Source organism: Scardinius erythrophthalmus (genome assembly GCF_964197995.2).
Source record: "Scardinius erythrophthalmus genome assembly, contig: HAP1_SCAFFOLD_85, whole genome shotgun sequence".
In the NCBI taxonomy this organism is placed as follows: Eukaryota; Metazoa; Chordata; class Actinopteri; order Cypriniformes; family Leuciscidae; genus Scardinius; species Scardinius erythrophthalmus.
The window spans coordinates 318,511-336,375 of NW_028296519.1; the positions used below are offsets into that span (position 1 = coordinate 318,511).

At 40.1% G+C, this 17,865-nt stretch overlaps 1 protein-coding gene across 1 annotated transcript; it reads right to left on the reverse strand.

The window, feature by feature from the left end:
• Nucleotides 1-6,982: 6,982 nt before the first annotated feature.
• On the reverse strand, nucleotides 6,983-10,530 carry LOC308686280 (uncharacterized protein). The gene is made up of 6 exons (XM_081394643.1): nucleotides 9,885-10,530; nucleotides 8,773-8,868; nucleotides 8,428-8,661; nucleotides 8,174-8,333; nucleotides 7,924-7,968; nucleotides 6,983-7,674 (listed from the first exon to the last, which is right to left on the reverse strand). The coding sequence occupies exons 1-6, from the start codon at nucleotides 10,452-10,454 to the stop codon at nucleotides 7,532-7,534; spliced, it is 1,248 nt and encodes a 415-aa protein (XP_081250769.1). The 5' UTR covers nucleotides 10,455-10,530; the 3' UTR covers nucleotides 6,983-7,531.
• Between the last annotated feature and the right edge of the window lie 7,335 nt (nucleotides 10,531-17,865).

The window sequence follows — 17,865 nt, forward strand, 5'->3', positions numbered from 1 at the left end:
AAACAGTCTGGATCTCAGTGCAATTGAAAATTTATGGTGGAAATTAAAAACGCTGGTCCACTGTAAGGCTCCATCCCGCAAAACTGATCTGTCAACCGCTATTTGAGAAACTTGATGGGCTTGATGGGGAATATTGTTTCTCATTAATGAAGTCCATGAAGTCCAAGAATAGCAACAAAGTGATAATTGCTTTTTCTTTGTTTGTTTTTTGATGATTCCATATTTGTCACAGTGTCTGGTTGTGTTCCCCGTGTATCCACTAGATATCCCCCTCAATTCCTGTCTGTGTATTACACCCAGGTGTTAGTAATTGTAATCACCAGCTGTCTCTCGTTTTCCCCTCGTTGTGCATGTATTTAATGCCCTGTTTGTCTTGTGTTCCTTGTGGATCAATGTTATTCGTCACACCGCGTCTGTTGCCTGTGTCTTTCCTGTTTATAGTCTGTTTATTGTTTTTCTTGACTGCCTGGCTGGATTTGACCATTGCCTACCTTTTTGGATATTGATTCTTGGATTACCCCTAATAAATACTTGTGCTGCACTTTTGGATCCTGTGCTCTTCATTCCCTGAGCGGTCGTGACAGATTGATCCACCAATGGAAGGATCCAGCAGCACGGGGATTCGTATTCGTCCCTCCACCACAGAGAAGGAGAGAAGGGGACGAGTTCAGAACATCATGGCTCTACACCAACAGGGCCAATCGGTAAATGGTTTGTCCCAAGCGTTTTGGACACTGTCTAGAGGCTTGGGATATAATGATGCCACCCTAAAGGACCTTTTGAACCGGTGCCTGGATGAGCCGTTGCCCAGGTGGGAGATGAACGGGTTAGAGGACTTAGACGTTTGGAGATTTGTTTTATACCTCGAAATCCGAAGTCAATGGGATACACCAGCTTCACCCGCTTCATCGCTGCCCAGCTGAGAAGGCTTCATCGCTGCCCAGCCCAGAGAGCGCATCGCCGCTGCCCAGCCCAGAGAGCGCATCGCCGCTGCCCAGCCCAGAGAGCGCATCGCCGCTGCCCAGCCCAGAGAGCGCATCGCCGCTGCCCAGCCCAGAGAGCGCATCGCCGCTGCCCAGCCCAGAGAGCGCATCGCCGCTGCCCAGCCCAGAGAGCGCATCGCCGCTGCCCAGCCCAGAGAGCGCATCGCCGCTGCCCAGCCCAGAGAGCGCATCGCCGCTGCCCAGCCCAGAGAGCGCATCGCCGCTGCCCAGCCCAGAGAGCGCATCGCCGCTGCCCAGCCCAGAGAGCGCATCGCCGCTGCCCAGCCCAGAGAGCGCATCGCCGCTGCCCAGCCCAGAGAGCGCATCGCCGCTGCCCAGCCCAGAGAGCGCATCGCCGCTGCCCAGCCCAGAGAGCGCATCGCCGCTGCCCAGCCCAGAGAGCGCATCAAATCAAATCAGACACCGCTCAAATCCCAGAGCCCAGCTCAGAGCCTGCACCTCACCGCCGTAAGCGGAGGAGGAGGAAGACCCCCGATTCCCCCAATGCCCTGGAAGTCGCTGTTGCAGAGAGGGAGGAAGCTGTCCCTGAGGCCGCTGCGGTTGTGGAGGAGGAAGCTGTCTCTGAAGCAACTGCGGCTGTGGAGGAGGAAGCTGTCTCTGAAGCTACTGCGGCTGTGGAGGAGGAAGCTGTCTCTGAAGCCACTGCGGGTGTGGAGAAGGAAGCTGTCTCGGAGGTCGTTGCTGCTACCAGGGCTGCTCGCCCTGCCGGCCCCGCCCGCGCTGCTCGCCCTGCCGGCCCCGCCCGCGCTGCTAGCCCTGCCGGCCCCGCCCACGCTGCTAGCTCAGAGCCTGCACCTCACCGCCGTAAGCGGAGGAGGAGGAAGACCCCCGATTCCCCCAATGCCCTGGAAGTCGCTGTTGCAGAGAGGGAGGAAGCTGTCCCTGAGGCCGCTGCGGTTGTGGAGGAGGAAGCTGTCTCTGAAGCAACTGCGGCTGTGGAGGAGGAAGCTGTCTCTGAAGCTACTGCGGCTGTGGAGGAGGAAGCTGTCTCTGAAGCCACTGCGGGTGTGGAGAAGGAAGCTGTCTCGGAGGTCGTTGCTGCTACCAGGGCTGCTCGCCCTGCCGGCCCCGCCCACGCTGCTAGCCCTGCCGGCCCCGCCCACGCTGCTAGCCCTGCCGGATCCGGAGTCGGAGCCAGTCGCCTGCCCGGCCGATCCGGAGTCGGAGCCAGTCGCCTGCCCGGCCGATCCGGAGTCGGAGCCAGTCGCCTGCACAGCCGAACCTGAGCCTGTACGGGTTCCAGTGCTTCCGCCCTGGCCGCCAGATAAACTGTTCCCTTTGCCCCGACCGCCTGATGAACTGTTTGTGTTCCCCTGTTTCCCCATCCTGTGTCTGTGTCCCTGGCCTTTGTTTATTCAGTGTTCCCCCGTGTTGGTGCCCCTGCATGGACCTGGCCCCCCGTCCCTCCCCCTGATCCTCCACCGTGCCTCCTCCCTCCTGGTCTCTAGTTTCATGTGTGTCCTTGTCTTGTAGTGTCTGGAAGCCACTCCGTAGAAGGGGGGTCATGTCACAGTGTCTGGTTGTGTTCCCCGTGTATCCACTAGATATCCCCCTCAATTCCTGTCTGTGTATTACACCCAGGTGTTAGTAATTGTAATCACCAGCTGTCTCTCGTTTTCCCCTCGTTGTGCATGTATTTAATGCCCTGTTTGTCTTGTGTTCCTTGTCGATCAATGTTATTCGTCACACCGCGTCTGTTGCCCGTGTCTTTCCTGTTTATAGTCTGTTTATTGTTTTTCTTGACTGCCTGGCTGGATTTGACCATTGCCTGCCTTTTTGGATATTGATTCTTGGATTACCCCTAATAAATACTTGTGCTGCACTTTTGGATCCTGTGCTCTTCATTCCCTGAGCGGTCGTGACAATATTGTTTTCCTATGCTTGCTCTGGAAAAAGACATGCCATTAAAAATAATGATAATAATAATAATTTTATTTGTGTTGAGGTTTGTTTCATGAAGCCAGAATGTTAAGTTATTAAATATTTGTTTTATGTCATATCTGTGATTTGCTTGTTTGCTACTAAAGTAAAAAAATCTGGGGGAACATCCTCTAAGTGTGGTGATTCCATCATGTTTCCCAGTGGGTTGTACTAGTCTATTAATGTGCTTTAATCACAAAACAAGTAAACCAAACATTATAACAACAAATTCTGGATATGAAATAGTCTACAACCAATACTGAGATGATTAAAAGTTAGTTTAATTAGTTTAATACTTAATAAAAAAATAAATAAAACAAAACAAAAACCAAACACTCTAAGTTCTTTTAAGTTGTATTGATAAAGTTTCAAAATGTACATTTGCCCTTTTTTACACAATGTCATAATATGTTTTCTTTCAATAGCCACATCTGTAAGATTTTTATTATTTCCCCCATATAAATTAATTGGTAAGTGGGATTTGGTTTCCCCCCATGCTAAACCATAGCTACAGAGTGTATTTTTTTAAATAGCATATATATATATATATATATATATATATATATATATATATATATATATATTTAAAATAAAATGTATTTTTATGTTTTTAATATAAAAGTATTATTTTATATTAATTTTATATCCCCTGACATGCTAGCACATCAAAGTGTACTTTAAAGCCAGATGGAGAAGTTGTCTTATTTGTATTCTGTAATATAGAGGCCGCCTTGTGTCCCGTCGAGAGGGATAGGTTCTGGATGGATGTTTGGATCCGGTAATTTTCCCTCCAGACTGCCAGAAAAGTCATGAACTGCAAAGGTAGGTGTGTGTGTGTGTGTGTGTGTGTGTGTGTGTGTGTGTCCTTTATGGGGAAGGTTAGAAGAGATCATAAATCAAGTGATGTTTTTTGAAAATGTAAAAATACAGAAAGTTTTTCTGTGATGGGTATGGTTTAGGGTTAGGGTTTGTGTAAGGGGATAGAATACACAGTTTGTGTAGTATAAAAATCTATTCTATGTCCCCATAAAACATGAAAACAACGTGTGTGTGTGTGTGTGTGTGTGTGTGTGTTTGTCCTGCTGTATGCCTTTCAAACAGAAACTTGATCAATCATCAGAGGAAAGTGGTGGCCATTAAAGCCCAAAGAAACTTCTGAGATACTGTGAAATGTGAATAATAAAGAAAAATAAAAATAAAAAATGAAATTCTCAGTAACGAGTAATTGTTTTGCTGCAATTTTTTTGGCACGTTTTGGCCACGTAATGGCCATTTCTACTCTCGCTCTCCGTCTGGTCAGATATTCCCTACACAAGCAAATATGTATCAATTGAGGCTTTTTTCGTAGTTATTTTTTTGCATATAATTCTGAATTATGCTATTAGTTACTAAAATGAGTTAATGAACACTGTTTATCAGTGCAATAATGTTATGCACACGTCCATGAGTATATTTCACAAATAAGTCTTATTGTGACTGGAACAGTCGATATGGAGCCACTTTGCACTTCCATCACGACAAATCCATTCTTCTCCACTTATACCAAACAATTTTTATTTTCAACACTACAGCTGAAAGTAGTGCTGGAAGTGCTGTGGTGGTTTTTATAGGCATGTTGTCTTTTATAAGACATGGCGTAAGATGACCCTTAGCCACATTCCAAGAACAGTAAACGTACAATAGCTACTATTCAATATGTACAACAGTACATAACAAACATGTTGAACATTATGTGTATGTGATTTTGGTATAGAGGAACAAACTGTAGTCAGCACAAACCATCCGGAGGTGTCCAGATGTGTGGTCATCCTAAAGTTCTACAATAGCAATCTCCCAAGTCAGATTTGACCTCTTTATGTGAGATATAATCTCTGTGGTTTAAATCAGGGGAAGCAGAAACATTGTGAAGTGATAATCGGTGTCTGATGAAGAATTATCATTCTCCTTCAGGCACAGTGACATTCACTATATGAATAAAAACAAACACTGAGACATTTTTCTTAATATCTTATTTTATGTTCAGCAGAAGAAAGAAAGTGGTGCAGAATGATCTGAATAAATAACATGGAAGTAGTTCCACGTCAATAGTGGATATACTTGGCATAAAATATTTACACAATTTACAGAACTATACTACCATTCAAACTTAAGATTATTTTATTTTGAAAGAAAGTATTCAAGCTATTCAAGGCTGCATTAACTGGATCAGAAGTGACACTAAAGACATTTATGTTACAATTTCTATTTCAAATGCTGTTCATTTGAATTTTTTTATTCAGCAAAGAATCCTGAAAAAAATGTAGCACATATTTGCCACCACAGGAGTAAATTACATTTTAAAATATTAAAACAGAAAACAGTTATTTTAAACTGTAATAATTCAGTTTTACAATATGATTGTTTTTACTTTACTTTTTTTTAATCATAAATACAGCCATGGTGAGTATAAGAGACTTCTTTCAGAATTCTTTTTTTTTTTTTTTTTTTTTTTTTTTTATGTTTTAATGTTACTGATATTTTGTATTTTGAAATACAACCAGAGTATTTAAACTTCATTGTTAAACAGATGACTTCCTAATAGTTACCCTTAACTGAACCAAATTTCAAAGAATCATTTTTTTCAACACAAAATATTGTAATATTGGTAACACTTACCATAACATTAGTTAACTACATTAGCTAACATAAACATGAACATTTAGCTACTAATACATTATTAAAATCAAAAATTTTATCTGTAGCCCCTAAAGGGACATGGTGATGGGAGGAAAAATGATAAACTTTTCCCTGAGAAACTTTTTTTCTTCCATTTCATTTTTTTTTCCTTCACCATGTCCCTTTAGGGGCTCCGTAGCTAACTAAAAATAAACACTTGTATTTTTATTAACTAAAAGTAAATTCATCTCTCTTATAATAAAGCTGTAAAGTTAAGAAACTGCATAGATAAGTGAAGATTTTCCATCTTGGATTGACGCTATGGTGAACGCCATCAGCATGACCGGTACCTGAAGCATGTGTGTAGACATGACAATTTCATTGGCCGACGACAGTCCACAACATCATCACCAGAGTGCCTGTGGGTGTCTGTGATGTACGCCATCAGCTTTCTTATCTTCAGGAACCATTTGTTTATGCTATTGCGTGTTGAAGGCGATTGTTATGGAGAAGCTCTCAAACAAGTTTTTCAGGAAGTGTGTGCCTCTGTGTCCCAGGTTTTGAGGAGACACACAACCTGTGCGTTATGTGTCTGGGTGAGGAGCACACTCGGGCACATTTTTGAATCGGCATGCATCTCGCGGTGATCACTGATCGGTTCTGCGCAGATTTTGCTCATCTCAAAGGAAAATGTTCCAAAGGGAACCACCCTGGTGGCTAGTTCCTAGAACTAAGTTCCTAAAACTACCCGGTGTGAAAGTCTCTCATGTCAGCACATCACAGGCCTGCTTTACAATCCGCATCAGCTTCCTGTTCAGCTGCGCAATGATTTTAAAACTTTTAATCTAACATACAAAACTGTACATGGAACAGCCCCTTAAACACACACCTTCTCATTCTCGTCATTCTTCTGATTCTTTTGCTCTTCAGCTGCCACTTTGTAGATTAAAATATTTGAGTGAGAGCATTTTCTATCGCTGCACGCAGGTTATGGAATGCACTTCCTCTTGTTAGAAATGCTCCCACATTAGCCAGTTTCAAGAAGTAGCTAAAAAAAATTAAAAAACGCTTACATAGATTAATATGATAAGTACTGTATTGTATTGATTAGTTAAAATGTTTATTTTTTATTTATTTTTATTTGGTGTTTCTTTGTAGTGTATCATTTCTGAAATTCTGTATTTTACTTGTTTTATTTGCCACTGTTTGTAGCGCTTTGGGTACTAGAAAAGCGCACCATAAATAAAATGTATTATTATTGTTAGGTCAAATGGCAAATTTGCTTCATACAGACGGTTCACTCATGGACTGGATGGTTAACAGTGGTTTATCACTAAGTAAAACACTTTATAATACAGAACATACAGAATTGCTATGGAAGTAAATACCAAGTCGTTATTATTCACATTAACCAAACTTTATTTGCACTTCAGTAACTTTAATAAGTAAAATATTGTTTGTACCCATACACAAAAGAAATATATTTCAAATATATTTCTTTTGTGTATGGGAATATAAAGACAACTGGATTAACCCCAAATTCCAAAAAAAAAGAAAACACCATTTATATAGGCTACAAATAATTAAAATATTGTTTTAATAAACTGCCCCACTACCAAATCTTTCGATACATAATTACAGATAAAAAAAATGATATCATTTAATTAATATTTAAAAAATCATAAAGAATCAAGAAATGGTAAATAGCCTACATTTCCTCTAACATACACATAATGGTGGAGAGATTGCAGAATTCCAAAGAATAATGGGGTTATATCGAGAATATTTGTAGGATATAATGGGAAAAAAATGATTTGTATATTCAGACACAAATCATATGTCACAAATCATAATTGATCAGCATAAGAAATTACGTTAGTCTTGGTGAGCAGGAGTCAGATGATCTGGGCCATTACCTTGGTGCTGTGGAGAGTCTGGCCTGTGACTCACGGTTAAGGGAAGTTCCAATACTTTGAATTCGGCAGGATAGGTCTTGGTTGTGACTCTGGTATTGTTAAGGATCTCTGCTTTAACTCTGGCGTTTGGAAGGGCATGGACAGTGATCTTGGCTTTGGGTTGGGTCTGGGTGGTGGCACTGTAAAGGAAAGCAAATATATTAATGTCAAACTGCAGTAATAAAAGCTTTGAAAACAAACCACTGGCATATTTCATTAGTTATTAGCTTGAAATAGTGACAATGAGGAAAACAAACAGATACTCCTAACTGATAGAGTTTATGTACCAGCTGGTTTAGAAAATTGTGCATCTATTTTAATGCAAGGATTTGAATAATCACTTGATACAAAAGTATAATGGGCGAATCAAAGATTTTATTAAGACTTACATTTAATGCTCTCCTCAGAAGTGGAAATGATCTCAATGTGTGGCACTATGGAAACCAACAGCATTTAAAGTATTATTTTTATGTAAACAGAAAACTGATAAAGCTCACAAATAAAGTAATGTTCAAAATACTAGGTTCATTAGATGCTTCACAAAAGTGCTGCAGTAGGAAACACCAATTTTAGATTCCTTTTGCAAATATTGTTTGTTATACGATGCATTTCTAATTTCGAATATCTCCATTATTGTACCTCCATCAGATGTCTTTTTTATCTCTTCTTTGCAGAAATCCTCAAGCTTCTTTTTTAGCAGAAGGACAGATTTTCCCACATCCTCATATAAGAGGTGAGAACTGGCATTGATTTTGGGCACAACAGTAGTTTTAGGAGGAACAGAGCAAGCCTCGACACTCTACAGAAAGCCATACAAAAACAAACAACATTAAACTGTAGACAGATAAAGAGACAAATAGCGATTGTCCTATGTTTTTCTAAGGCTCAGTTACCAGCAGGAAATGGATGTGATCGTCTGTGTGTGAAAGCTGCTCCAGCTCAGTGTTTCTCCTCCTCAGGTCATCGATCTCTTGCTCCAGTTGTTTCAAGAGTCCTTGAGCTCGACTCACAGCAGCATTTTCCTGATCTCTGATCAGCTGTGTCACCTCAGAGCGGCTTCTCTCAATGGAGCGGATCAGTTCAGTAAAGTTCCTCTCACTGTCCTCCACTGCTGTCTGTGCAGAGCGCTGTCAGGACACATTACACAGTGAGCTTCAGTGAGACTGGAAGTGAACTGAGATCCTCACTAATTGGAGGAGAGTTTGAAACCATACTTTTCTACCGGTAGCCAAACTCACCTTATAGGTCTTCACAACCTCTCTCAGCTCTTGTAGATCTTTCTCTCTCTGCCAGATTCTCTGATGGAAGTTTCTTAGTGTTTGTTCCAGATGTTTCTGGTGACAAAGAAACGACAGTAAAGCTAAGAAATGTTCTTCTGAATGAAATATATATATATATAAACGAAAAGCATTTCTTTCTTTTAACCACTCAATAGGAAGATACGCTGGTCTGTGTCTGTGGTTGCACAGTATTGACTTTTGTGAATGATGGTTGTGAAGGAATTTTTTATTATTCTTGCAGGAATAATATTTTTATGCTTTTGAGATCTAAATGGACTAGATGGCTGTCTGCATTTATTTTTAACCTCTAACTATAACTATAACTATAACTATAACTATACATAACACATTTAACTCGGCAACAAGCAGAGCTAATCAAAAGTCTAATTTGCTTTTGCCCAGTAGGGGGGAGTTTGCTGAATTGTATCATATCGAACACTTTATTTTAGAGAAAATGTATGTAATTGTATAATGTTCCCTTTGCCTGTGCACCTATTCTTTATAAACTGTTGTGATCTCTTGGTCTCTGTGGTTTACTTTGAGAAACTCCAGTCGTGACTTAAAGTATATTCATTTTGTCTGGTGGTTACTGCCAAGCAGCAGGTTATTGGAACCCTAGAGATTCTGAATTCCCAAGTAATAGTGCGACAACACATCATCTGAAAACCTGAGGATAATTTTGAGTGGGAAAACCTGAGGATAATTTTTAAGACTTGCCAATCTCAGGTGGCTGAGGCAGAGAGGCTTAACCCTGGAGAAAAAATCAATAAAAAGTAATAATTTAATAACTCATCCTGAAAGCAAAAAAATAATGACTCGACTAATGTAAAAATAAAGGATATTAAGTTATGCGAGATTATTAGTTCATAGATTTATTTATCCCTAATATTAAACAATCATGTTTTTTGTGCATACTATTCATGCATGAGCCATTTCATCACGTCATCACTAGCACCCTGACTCAAAGCTTTAGTTCACCCTCCTCTGTTTCGTTACTGTCCCTTCTTGGTGCACAAATATTAAGACTGAAGCAACAAAAAACAATTATATATTCCAAGACAGTAATTTACCTGTTTCTCTGTCCTCTCTGCTGTAGCTGTTACAGTGTCATGGTTTTTGTGCTCATCCATTGTACACAGGTAACAAATGCTGCGCTGGTCAGTGCGGCAGAAGATTTCCAGTTGTTTACCATGTTGAGGACAGATCATCTGCTGGAGTCGTCCAGTGGCATCGATCACTTTGTGTGGATTTCCTGAGCGAAATTCTTCATGACGTTCAAAATGAGTTTGACAGTAAGATTCCAGACACACCAGACAGGACTTGACAGCTTTGAGTTTTCTTCCAGAGCAGACGTCACACTCCAAATCTCCAGATCCAGTAGCTTGCAGATTAGTCGTCTTCAGTTTCTCAACCATTTTAGCAAACACCACATTCTTACTTAAGGCAGGTCTTGGAGTGAAGGTCTGTCTGCACTGAGGGCAGCTGTAAACTCTCTTCTGATCATCCTGATTCCAGCAGCCGGTTATACAGATCATGCAGTAACTGTGTCCACAAGGAATGGTCACTGGATTCTTCAGTAGATCCAGACACACTGGGCAGATGAACTCGTCCTGTCCCACTGAAATACTGGCTTCTGCCATTTCACTGCATATGATCTCAGACAGAGAGACTCAAACAACAGCTCAACACTAACTTACACTGCAGGTTCTTTTAGCTGAAGGGTTGAAATAGTTTCCGCATTCTGTATAGACAGATCAGACTTATCATGAAAAATGTGGGTGTAGGGTTTCAGGGAACTGGAAAATTAAATTGTTTTGTATATTAAAAGTGAAACTGTGATACTGCAGAGCTAGAGGCTAACAGTAAAGGTCCTAAACACTGCTTTCAAACCATAAAGACTCCACACCTGCAAAAGTTGGCCAGTGATTTTACATGCCCTTGTGAGAAATATTTAGTAGACGCAAGCGATTTTATACCCAATGGCCTATCAAGAAAAGTGTATAGGTTATTATATTTCATAACAGACTTTCAAGTGTCATGTTGTGACATGTCTTTTCTGATTAAAATCAGAACCAATGGTGACTGATTTGCAGTTTTTTTTCTTTTATTATCATGTCTGTTTATCAAAGCAGTGTGAATCGGATCGTGCTTACTTCAGTCTGAATCATTCGGAAAGTTCCCACGCAGACTGAATTGTTTGCAGTGGAATTTTCATTTAGTAACTGGGTATTTGAACTATCTTTTCTTGAAGATCTGGTACCCCATTTGTGGAGGGTCACTTTGATCAATTCGACCAATTCTCACAAAAAAAAGTGAAAAAACAACAACAACAACAACAACTCTATTGCACCTTGTCAGAGACTAAAACATAAAATATGAGAAATTATATATATATTTCTTAAAAATAGACATATAATAATTGTCCCAGGTGTGTCCCGGGCTTTACCTTTCATAAGTTCTCATATTTTAGTCTTTGACAAACTACAATAAAGCTTTTCTGTTTTTTTTTTAACGGGTTGACTTTTGACCCCGACACAGTCACCAAAATTGTACATCCTTTCCAAAACTTTGTGTCAACTTTGCATGCATTCATTGCCCTAAATGAGAAAAGGTCACACAATTTAAAGAAAAAAAATAAATAGTAACCAGCAGTTAAGCAGTTTAAAGCCATTTGAATAGAAGGGTTAATAACACAGACAGCAAAAAAAGAGCGCTGGAAGAAGTGAATATTTAATCACTTAAAACCAAACCAAACAAAGACCATTCTAAAACTAAAAATGGCCTACAAATCACATTTTTTTTCAGAATTTCACATTTTTTACAGTATCATTCAGTACCATAATTCTGTGTCATGTAGATAGGCTAAGTCTTTAAAGGTTGCAAATGTGTCAATGAATAGTATGTAATGAGATCAGACTGCAAAGTAAAAGTATGAGAATTAAAGATGAGAAATAAGTGACAATGATTAATCAGAAATCATACTATAGTGATCTCTGCTGGCAAACATGGGACATGACACTTGAATGGGTTTTATTATACATCAGCTGGATTGCTGCTTTCTTTTTATTAAAGGGACAATAAGTAACTTTTTAGGTATTTTATTATCTAAAATCAATATTTTTATTCATAAATATGTCCTCAATGGTGTCCAAATACCTCTGCCAATGATCTGACTTATCCTCGTAAACGAAGAATTTATTATCTTTATATACATGGGACGGGTAGGTCCACGGAGGCTTCCATGTAGTTCCGCCATCTTGAAAAACTATAATAGCAGAGAGGGACAAAAAGTACTAGGCCAACGCGTTTCCACAACGCGTTTTCGTTCAGAGCCCGCGTCAAGTGACTGAAACCAGCAGAAACGGAGCAGAGCAGTGAGAGGCGCTTTTGTCACTGCCCCGGCAAGTTTAAAAGGCTGCACTGCACGGTTAAGTCAAAGGATAACGAGTCCTCTTAGTCGAAAAACTCCACAATAAGACCGTAAAAGGAAACGTGATCGGAGATTACAAAAACAAGGGTTATTAGCTATAATGTCGGGATAGCTAATGCAGGAGAAAGCTTTCAAAAGAGACGCTGAAGTTGCCTGCTTTCTTCTCGACAGGTAGGGGAGAGTGGGGTAAGATGAGACAGTTTTTACTTATGTGGATCTCAAGGCAAGGGAAATTGAGACAGAAGTACAATGAGGACATCCACTGTTAATTTGGGATGTTGCCTATAAACTGAAAATTAAAAAATGCACCTATGACAAAGAGCCTTGAAAATATGACCTCAGAAAAAAAAGTGTTCATGTGACTCAACTTGCCCCAGACTAGGGGTAAGTTGATCCCAGTCAGTGGGTAAATTGAACCATCTGGGGGTAAATTGACCATCCTATCTTTCACTTTTTTATGCAAGCATAATAATAAAAAAAAACTTGCCTCTTTAAAATAATAATTTAATAACACACTTACCTTTCTAAACAATGTTAACCCTCTGGGGTCTGAGGTGTTTTTGGGGCCCTTGGGATGTTTTGAAATGCCCTGACATTTGTGCTTTTTTCAGTTGCTTATACACATATTAATGGCAAAGGTGTAAATGCACTATTTAGCACAAAACAGGGCTACCATAATATGTGAGCAACATGTATGTACATGTTTGTATTTTTGAGAGAATAATGTTTATGCGTGGTAAAAAAAAAAAAAAAATCTTCTCCCCAAATGTGTCACTAATATAAAGCACAATACAAATAATTTAAAGAGAAGGCTTATATTGAGCTTTTAAGATTTAGTTTACATCTACCTCGTAAATATATGTTTTGCTATTTTATTAAAAAGATTACAATTACAACAACAATTACAATTTCAACAATATCTCTTTCTTTGTAAAAAATAAATTATAGGCCTACATTTTACTATATGTATTTATTTATTTGAATATAGCCTACATTGGAACAAATACTATAGTAACATCTTAGTTGATGACTTTATTTTTGACAAAAAAATAATTAAATACTGTGCGTATATGAGCAGAAATTCAGAAATTGCTAAACAAAAGCTTATTTGATGTGGCAGTAGTCTATTTTAAAAAACTTTTATAATCCAATAATATAATTTATAATCCAAAACTAGTCAACAAAATATTGTCTTTCATATTTCGGCCGAATGTATCGTTTTTATGAAATATTAGGGCATATAAATGTTAATTGCAGTTCAATATGTTGCTTATACAAAGACATTTTATTTCAACACAATTTAGTCGATTTTCTCCATTTCAAAAAGGTTGAACCACTGGTTCAATTTACCCCACATCATCTGGCTCACTTTGCCCCATAGCCACCATTTTGGTAAAAACGGCCTAGCTTAGCAATTCAGGATAACCTTTAGCTTAATAATTTACATAGTTTTAAATGTTGACAAATCACCAATATTTACCATACACAACTTTAGACCTAGATCAATTTGCTTTGACAAAACGGCTAATATACCTAAAATAAGAAATTTTACTTTAACAAGCAAAAAAGGTGTTTTTGTGGAAAAGACAACTTTCCTCTTGTCCCATGTGCTTCTCCTCTTCACAGCAATATATAAATGATGGAGTCCTTCAAAATGTATGGTCCCATGACACCAAATGTGCATAGTTGCCTAGAAACAGGGGGTGGGTCAACTTACCCACTGGCTCATTTTACCCCACTCTCCCCTAAGTCAAGGTTAAGGTCTTAATTACAGGCTTTTTGTTTTTTTATTAGCCTATATAGACCAGCGTTTCCCAGCGGGAAACTGTGTAAAAAAAAAAAAAAAAATCTTTACCATCAATCTCGGATCGTCGGAAGTCTCTAATAACAACAAATAATGCGCACAAATTTATAATACAAATGCAAATCATAAGTTTTTGGCGTTGAATTGCGGAGGTTGCGCTTGCATGTGATTTTATTCCCGTGCCTCATTCCCAGTGCGTCCACATAAAGCTGCCTATTTTTCATTGATGCGCTTACAGTCAAATACACACGAATTGTCACAACGTCCGTCTTGCCGCGTATTCACATCGGTTGTGCTGCTGTCAACGCAACGCGTGCAATTAATATTTTTCAATTTAACACGTTAAAAATATTTAACGCAATTAAAGCAGCATTTTTTTCTGTCATCCTTTGGCTAGCGTTATTATATAATCACGTTCTTCTTCATGCAAATGCTTCTAACCATGCAAGCGAGAAAATACAAAAGAGAATGCGCTGTCCTGTGATGCTGACACGACGCGCGCCAGACTCGACTTCTCTTTCGAGCTTTCGCTTTGAGTATCCTCATGAGAGCAGTCTTAAATTAAATAAAGTCTTAAATGAACGTTAAGAGTTGTGAGAAAATGGGACGCTTGTGGGATCCACATGTGACAGTGCAGCAGTGACATCAGAATCAAATAACACTTCATTCATAAAAAGATGCCATTAAACAATTATTTGAAATATACTGTCTTTATGATGTTTCTACATTAATTTGGAGATTTACTGTGAAATTATTAGGCTACATAAAATATAGTAAAAACAAGCTATCTTGTGCAATTATAACAAAATTATATATTATATAAAATTAAAAATGTTTAATTCATTCATTCATTTGTAACATGCATGAACGAAGAAAAAAAAAAGGAACAGGAAGAAGAAAATCTTATGGTAGCCTACCTGTCATTTATTTGTGCACATCAAAAATAATAAAAAAAAAAACAAAACCAGCACATTTCAAAGTATAGTATCAAAGTAGTATCGTGACAACACTAGTGTAGGGTGCCACACATTTTTTTTAAATTTCAAAGGGTGCCTTGACTGAAAAAAGGTTGGGAAACACTGATATAGACAGTAGAACATAGTTAAAAGTTAAACAGGCTCTTTGATGAATAGCAGCTATTGAGTAAAGTAGAGATGGTCCTATAAACAAGGTTGTAAGTTTTGTTTGTTCAAAACTGTAACATTCGTTTGTTCGTTGTGTCAAGTTGTAGTTTGTTTGAAATAACAAACCAGTTCACCAGAAGGAAAACTCGACAAGGTGCTATTAGAAGACATCCTGTCAAAGCTTTTTGGTACATATCGCTTACCGTAGATGCAACGCGCATTTGAAAACGCGAGGCGCTGGAGAGCAAAATTAGTTTGATTGCAAAATACAAATTCACCACTAGATGGGAGTAATTCTTACTTACTGCCCCTTTAAAGTGTCATTTGTGTCTATTCACTTTCAAAAGCCTGTGGAAAGCTGGTCCTTCAGAAAACTTATCAAAATTAAAACAAAAGATAACAAATGATAAAATCAATACTAAATTAGTACTTAGAGATTTGCTACTTAAATTTATATTTAACTATATTTACATTATAATAAAGTGTGCAGTGTCTCCATCTAAAGGTCAGAAGTAGGCAATACTGTGATTGTCACAGGATAAGGAGGATAAAGACGGATGAAGACTGGATACAAATATAAACGCGATGAAAACAAACAAAAAGGTAGATAGGTATAACAGTGTGCATAACTAGCATACACAAACAACAACCGACAACCAAAGACTGAAAACAGAGGAACTAAATACACATATGATGAAATAAATACGAACGATTTTGATTGTGTGATGATTTGATGAGTGTGTGCAGGTGTGAGCCAGGAGGGATTATGGGAAATGTATTTTGCTGTGGTGACTGAGGATTGTGACAGTCCTCCCCCCCTCCCTGAAGGCGAGACCTTACGGTGGAGGAATGGTGACAGGCCGATGATGAGACCCCGGTGGCGATGGTATCCGTCCAAAGGCACAGACCCAGAGCCAACAGCCCACGGTGGAGTCAAGGGAGGGAGGAGACAAGGTGGAGTAGAGGCTGATGTCAACTGGGGTTATGACCGACGGAGGCGGAGCCGATGGATCCCAGGGCGCAGGTTGAGAAGAGCGACATCACTGGCACAGTAGGCCTAGGCAATGCCAATGCCGCGGTGACGATCGTCTGAGGAGGAGCCAGACTGCCCGAGGACTGAGATGATGGTGGTGTTATGGAGGACCGAGCCATACCTGAAGGGAAGGAGGAGCCTGCTGCAGCCGTAGGGGTGGAGGAACGGCGCATAGCGGAAGATCCACAAGTCCGTGGCAGAGGTGGTGTGACGACTGACCAAGGGGGAGCCGGTGGGACGAGGGAACCCGGTGTAGTCGAAAGGCCGATGGTGTCTGGTGGAGCCAAAGGTGGTAGGAGCCAAGGTGGAGCCGACAGGTCGACAGGCCGAGATGGAGCGAGACGATCTGACGCAGGAAGTGGAGCCACTGGATCTATCCGCTCAGGTGCTGATGGTGGCTGTAGGATCTGAGGCTCGACGTGAGTGTTTGGCTTAGCAGGAGATGGCGAAGGGCTGACAACCTCCAGCAGAGGCGGGGCTGGAGCGTTGATAGCGTCCCTCCAGTAGCATCAGCCCAGATGTTTTTGGGAGGTCTACGGGGTGATGGTAATTCACCCCGATCCAGAAGAGTGACTTCAAGGCGGCAGAATTGTCCAGTAAAGGTAAAAAGTCCTGGCTCTCACAAGTCAAAACAGAAAATCGTGCTGCATATTCCATTCCTGTCACGGACTGAGAAAAAAAAGAAAAGAAAAAAAAAGGCCCTGTTTACACCTGTCACAGGATGCACACAAAAAGGGTAAGATCCATGTGCAGTAGTGATGTTACATATGACACTGAAGCTTCGATGCGCGTATCACATAAGCGACACAATTTGTAGTGAAGCCCCGTATCGAGGCGTGTATTGGTTTGCTAGAGTCACGTGATCGATGACAAACGAAGCCTCACTTTCTGTCCAGTAACGTGCGCGTTTCGCTTTGGGTGTCAGAAGGCTCGAACTTCAGATCGTATTTAACGAGTCATTAATGTTGCCTCAGTCGGTCTGGTTGATATTTACAATTATTGACATTTAATAACAGATGATCCTATCAGACAATGTCCTTATTCATTGTGTGTGTGTGTGTGTGTGTGTGTGTGTGTGTGTGTGTGTGTGTGTGTGTGTGTGTAGAAAGAAAGAGAGAGAGAGAGAGAGAGAGAGAGAGAGAGAGAGAGAGAGTGAGAGAGAGAGAGAGAGAGAGAGAGAGAGAGAGAGAGAGAGAGAGAGAGTAGGCCTACATTAAATCTTATTGAATCATATAAGCTAAAGCTACTATATTTTATTGTCACTCTTTAATGTGAAAATTAATTTATTTAATGAACAAATCAAAAACAAACATGTAAGGCTTTTATTTGTACACATAACATTGAAACTATGGAGTGTGTTGTGGTTGCTTCATCTGCCAGAGCTTCTAACACAGGCTTCTGGCTGCTTTATTTTAAATAAGCACCAGATGGCGCTGTTCTCGGCGCTGTTCTCGACACTCTTGAAGCTTTGAATCTTTTCCCGGAACAGTCAGGGGAAAGCCTCAGTGATTCATGAGGCTTCATTTCCCCATCCCTAATGTGCAGTTTAATGGGGTAATCCATAATCATAAACCAGCCAGACAAAGGGTCAAAATCCATACAAAGACAGTCCAAAAACAAGAAACAAAACAGGAATGGAACTCAGAAGTGCAGTCTGACA